Source organism: Anoplopoma fimbria, chromosome 18 (assembly GCF_027596085.1).
Source record: "Anoplopoma fimbria isolate UVic2021 breed Golden Eagle Sablefish chromosome 18, Afim_UVic_2022, whole genome shotgun sequence".
Lineage (NCBI taxonomy): Eukaryota > Metazoa > Chordata > Actinopteri > Perciformes > Anoplopomatidae > Anoplopoma > Anoplopoma fimbria.
The window spans coordinates 14,365,917-14,372,355 of NC_072466.1; the positions used below are offsets into that span (position 1 = coordinate 14,365,917).

The 6,439-nt window shown below is 42.7% G+C and overlaps 1 protein-coding gene across 1 annotated transcript in view; it reads right to left on the bottom strand.

Moving 5' to 3' along the window:
- The window catches only part of susd6 (sushi domain containing 6), a 31,139-nt gene extending 24,700 nt beyond the window's left edge, over window positions 1–6,439 (bottom strand). Inside the window, exons 1-2 of the mRNA XM_054617960.1 lie at window positions 6,356–6,439; window positions 428–586 (exon numbers count right to left, since the gene is read on the bottom strand). Coding sequence (XP_054473935.1) covers window positions 428–545 — 118 coding nt within the window. The 5' untranslated portion in view covers window positions 546–586; window positions 6,356–6,439. The remainder of the gene's footprint in view (window positions 1–427; window positions 587–6,355) is intronic.

The window sequence follows — 6,439 nt, forward strand, 5'->3', positions numbered from 1 at the left end:
AATATGGATTGCTGATCCAATCTTTGATTCTCATCCGTGATCTGATCCAAAACGTGAGTTTTATGATCCGTAAATATCATCGCTGATTAAAACCTTATGACAGTAACGTGACCGCAGACAACATACTCTCTCTATTTCACTCAATAGTGGAGGAAAACGGTTGTGACTCATTAGGGCAGTGAATGGATTCACAGAGTGGGGGGATTGGGCTCTCAGCTGCCGCTCGGAGGCAGAGCGAGCTCACCAACCAAAGGGTAAAGGAAGCCAATTTAATCTAACTGACCTGCAAGACGGGGGGAAAATAACCTCAATCAATTCACAAGAGATCGGCGAAGATGGCGCTTTAGCCAACGCGTAGGAGGAGAGAGAGAGAGAGAGAGAGAGAGAGAGAGAGAAGAAAATGTGTGTTTGTGCGTCTGCATCTTACCTGATGCGTGACCATTGGGGAGCAGGGTGAAGAGGAGGAGAAGCGCGGCGGCAGCCAGCCTGTGGGCTAGAGAGGAGGACGGGGCTCTCGTCTGAAACGCTACCATTCCATCGCACATCTTTTCCTCCGGCGACCAGCGAGAGTCCTCTACGGCTTAACCTGTCCAGGCCACATAGAGAGAGAGAGAGAGAGGGAGGGATGGAGGAGGGAGGACGCGGATTACTATCAACGTTCAGCGAGGATTATGTAACCAAAAGCAACACAGAGAGACAGGAGGGAATAGAGTGAGAGAGCTTTAAAGACTAAGGGAGAGAGAGCGACAGAGAAAAGGCCTTCTCTTCGTGTCATCATGTAGCAGTTGGTTTCCCGATAATAACGACTACATGACTGACCCTACGTGTATTTCCTATTCTCGTACTTTACTTCTTTAAACAGAATCCTGCTATTTAAACCTACAAGAGGCAGACAGACAGCAATTTCCAGCGCTCTTTTTTTTTTGAAAACCACCAGAGGCAGCAACAGCAGGAGACTTCCTCTGATCTCAACTCGTTCCCCACTTTTGGCTCCGCCACAAGATCTAACTAAATAAACCAGCCATTACGGTCTGCTGTCGATGATGTAACGGGGGAAAAAGATCCCTGCTGCTGATGAGGAAGAAGCATTAGGGGCAGAGAGGCTAAAAGTGTGTGAGAGTCAGCGCAAAATAAAACAGTGATTAACGTAGCGTCAACGTTAAATAAGTAAAACTTCAATAAGTTTAAGACTCTCTGGTGTCATGGCCTAGCAGCAGAACTTTGAAGACATGTGTACATTAATTGTTTGTTAAATGCATTTATAAAGGGATAGGGATTCATCAAATGTAGTTATCAAAGAGTTTCAATAAAGAGGGTACAGTACTTTACGGTTGAATGATAAACAGATGCCATGCTGCCGTCTTCTCAGCTGTAACGCAATGCTGCCATATGCTGCACGCTGTTATAGGTAATAGAGTGTGATGGATAATTTATTTTATGATAACTTCATTGGGTGGTACTTTCTGAAATATGTCCCGTATTCTTCAGCTGCTCATAAGGCCAATATACTAAATAAGATGATGATGAATGTAAAGTATCTTTCGTGGACAATTTCAGTCGACTACAGCGGCCAAATATCAAGCTTCTGTTTTTTTCCTTGCCCCACTTATTACTGACATATTGCATCTTCCGTTTGTCAAAGTTCTTATCTAGTAGGTGGTGGTATCCGTTGCAAATGACAACAAAAAAAATTCTAACATGTAAATGTCGAATCAAAGTTGCTTTCAAGTGCAGAGAAAAGCCGGGAGGAGATAAAAGTGACTGTGCGACTTTATGGGTAGGAAACACACACAGACACATGCACAAGGACATCAACACCACCATCCTCTCTTCCCAAATCTCTCTCTGTGATACAAACTCTTAAAAAACAATCCTAAAAGCATTTGTTGGTTGATTTGGGGGGGGGCAGTGAGACTTATACTATCATTACATAAATGAGATGCAGGTGCACAGTCTAGATTATGTTGCTACAGAGGGATCAGGCAGAGGGCCCATTACAGTTACACAAGGCTGCTGAGCTAATGGCTACAGTAATGGCATGGCTGCACTTAGAGAGCTGTGAATTTGATTGCAGATCTGCTGCGTGGCCATTGCCACTGATGACCCGGAACTACATTGAAGAGAGAAGTATGTGTAAACACACATGCACATTCATGGTTGTTGATTTTAGATTTACCTGTGCTTTCACATTTTTGTGTCCTGCACTCGGTTCAATTTTAAATTATCACGATGCTTTAAATTGGCAGAAATGTTCCAACACACACACACACACACACACACACACACACACACACACACACACACACACACACACACACACACACACACACACACACACACACACACACACACACACACACAACACAAACACACACACACAACACACAAACACAAACAGCAGGGCCCCCTTCTGCCTGCCATCTCACCTGCATGTGGCCCATGCCATTTGGAGAGAGTGACGCAAGCCAGATTTGGCAGGACAGTTTGGGTTCTGCATTGAGCCAAAGGGCAGACAGTCAAAAACACATGCATGGGACCTGTGCCAGCCATTTGATCCATAGACACTTTCTCATTTCCCATGTTGGGGAAGGACACTTAAAAAGGCCTGGGTTACAGAGAGGCCCCTGGGGTAACTCAGATGATGATATGCCAGATGGACGTTTTATAAATATCTAGGACAAACAAAAGTCACAGGCAGGACAAAAAATAGCATGTGTTGTTTTTTTAACAGTACTTGTTGGGATGTAAATAACCACTTGGGATGGCATTTATAATGCAGGGCTGACCTCCTGAGAGAGCTGAGGGCAGAGTATTGACCGTTCAGCATGTTTGCAAAGTGAAAACTTAAGCAGAATTGGTCGAATTGCTTTCACACAAGAGCGTCAGAGAAAGGACAAAGTCATTACCTCTGTGCTAAGGTACTAAATACAGCATTCCAATTACCTGGAACGAGATAGCTTGGAGCCTGAAATTATTTTTTTGCAGATCTTTTAATGCTCTGACTGTATGCTCTTGCATCTAATTGATTAATAACAAAGCAGGCAGTTTGACAGCGAAAGCACAAAAATACTTCCAAGTTTGGATGTCAACTTTATAACTCAACTGTGTGGGTTTCCTGTCAGACACTGCCAAAGATGTTGAGCTTGACAGATCACATTAAAGAAGGCGCTGCTATTTTAAACTTCAAGAGATTTAGTTTGTGTTTCCTGGAAAAAAGATTTGAGTCAAACCACGCGAACAAACGCTTCCTGTCAGGTGCTGCATCGAGACACGTAGCATCGGTTTACCCCGTCACAATTTACAGCCTGCGGTGCCATTGCTGTATGTACAGTCAAACGGGGCAAATGTTTAAATAGCTATCAGTATCATTGCAAAGCCCTTCTAAATGGCTGACATCCAAGCTATCATTGAAGTATGACTACTCACAGTTATATTAGTGTCACTGGAACAGGATAGTGGACAGAATATGATAAACATCTTATCCAACTTGAAGCAAGCTACTGAATTTAATACGACTACAAGCGAAAAGCAAAAAGTCATCTAGACTGACTCAACAGATTTGATTAAAAAAATTAAAAAAAACGAACATGTAATGACACGTCAGCATGTACACAGATGTTGCAAAAAAAAGTCAGGCACTTATTCATAGATGAGAACATGACAACTTCCTTGTTTCATACACGGAACAGAACAGGACAGTGGATTTGCTTTTTCCTCTGTTTTATATACTTGTTAACTGAATATCTTGGGGTTTTAACTGTTGGTCAAATAAACAAGTGAATTGAAGAAGTAACCTGCTCAAAATAATAATCAATAATGTTATAATCGTAAGTTGCGGGGCCTGAATGACATTGCTAAAAAAAGGCAATGCTATTTGTCAGTTGTGTAGGTCATGTTTGGCCCCATTTCATTAAGAAATTGGAGGTTTTTACAGCATAAATACTCTGTGTGTTTAGTCCTCCTCTTGGGGAAAAACTATGCAACTTTCCACTTCAGACACCAGCAAGACAACCAGCCAGCCAGCAGGCTGCTACTGCAGTTTTTCAGCTGCCCGAGGCTCCTGGAATGCAAAGGGAGCCAAGGAGAGCAGCAGCGCAGGCATGTGTCCGGGAACAGAGAGCACTCAGTGTGCCAAAGAAACAGCCGGGAGGAGATTTCCACCCGATAGACCCGAATGCTACTGCTGCTGGTAGAGCCCGCCTGGGCCTGTGGAGGGAGCCCAGAGAAGGGGCTGTGCATGGCAGCACAGAAAGGACCCTTTGTTAAAAAAAAAATGTATGTGGTGTTAAGCCCCACAGCACCCAAGCATCCCTCTGTACTGCCGCAAGGAAGGGGACGTAAACAGAGTGGAAAATGGAGGCAAATAAAAAGGAGAGAAGTAAGATAAAACAAGAGAGACACTGTTATATTTTATGTTGACAGTGCTGAAAGGTTGGGAAAGCTGAGAATGGGATTGAAGCCAAACGCAGTGTTCTTATCTGTACTCACAAGATGTTTTCTCTAAGCTATGTTGTCAAACAGAAAGGCCTCTGAATGCTGGACTGGCAGTTGTAAAAACCTCACTGCAGTCACGCAATGAGTTGTAAATTGAGAACCCTTAAAACTGCCCATTGTTTATCTGCTAGTTCCTCTGTGATAGCCAGAGTGGGTACAATGTCGAAGAGGAAAACCAGTCAACCTGAACAATGTGAGTCAAATGAGCGATTCTGACACTAAAAAAAACTGCACCCACACTGCCCAGCAAAATAAGCTGCGTCACAATATATACGACAAGATTTAAAAAAAACATTATAAAATATCAAGAAATAATGGAAGCAGAAACATAAACACACTTACATTATTACAACTGCCACATAAATTAAAAGTTGCTTTCAAAAATGGTATTGGCATAAGGCACAAAGTTGAGCAATGCCTAAGTGAAAACAACATATTGTTTGGTCAACTTTTAGATTTGGTCGGTGAACACTGTCCTGTTCAAAAGTAGCCCACTCCAAAATGTACACTGACTGTGGGTTTGATAATTGTGGGTAATTATTCCCCAGCAATGGTTATTCATTTTGTTTAAAAAAATAAATAAAACAGAGGTGGGCAATATGGTAAAATCCTCCATCATGGTAAATATACTATTATACATTAACTATGTAGAGCATCAAATAATAAAGTTAATGCAGGAAATCGAATTTGACATTGTTTAATGGATAGAAAATACAGACAGGATAGTCTGCTTTTTTGGCTAACCTTATCATCAAGACAAAAATGCAATCTCACCATAAAGTAGTCATAGCTACCGCAGTCTAAAGAGTGTGGCAGTACAGTATCATATCGTCCCCACCAGCTCTCACAACAACATGTGGGGCACAACGATTTGATCAAAACATCGGTTGTCCCCATATTAGACACAATACACCAAGCTATCCCAACTTCTTCTCCCTGACTTCACATGTCTTCTGAAATGTACATTTCATCTTTGTTCTCCATTATAGTTATAAAAAAACAGCTCACCTTTGGACTTCCCTTCCCTTTGCTCTGAATGACTCAAACTCTTGTTGGGACATAAGCGAGGGAGTGGGGGGGGCATTTACAATGTTGAAAAATCTGAATGAGACATACTCTCAAAACTCAACAATACATCTCTGTAGCTGTGTGAAACCAGTCCACTGCGTCCACAGCAGCTTTAAAGCAGAGTCACACGCTTCGACACGTGCAACTGTACAGCGAGCTATTTAAACAAAGAGTGTGGTGGGCTGCACACACACACACACACACACACACACACACACACACACACACACACACACACACACACACACACACACACACACACAGAGGACAAAAACAAAGACAAAACCAAGGCAAACTCAGTCTAACAGAGTGGCTACACATACATTTGTGAGGTCTTTGTCTCAGCTAGTCTCGCATCATACATCATTCCCATAGGCTGTTGTGTATCTGTATTATTGTCCACATTATAACAACAATAACAACAACAATAATAATAACACAGTAATGCTACAGCTGTTAACTGTTTTGAGACTAACTACAAACTGGAGCCGGGCTTTCTGTTGAACTGTATCTCTAAGCACTTTGCCAAGTAAGGGTGTGTTATGAGATAAACACAGGAATGACACACATCACAGGACGTGTAGCTTAGCTTACTGACGTGGTGACTGGCTACGGCTAGCTCACTTAACCAAGCTGGTTATGTGAGTGGATAAACACACACTTGACAACTCGTTATCCATCTTGACAAATACTGAAATGTTGCTGTTTAATAGCTCGCTCGGCCGGTACAGGCGTGGAGGAGGAGGTGTCTCTCTCTCTCGGTGGCCTATGTGTGCTCAGCCCACAGACTCACCAACGCAAAGGTTAACAGCGGCGAGTCCTCCTCTCACGGCTTCACACTCGATGCATTCACGGTAGTAAAAAAAAAAAAAAAAAA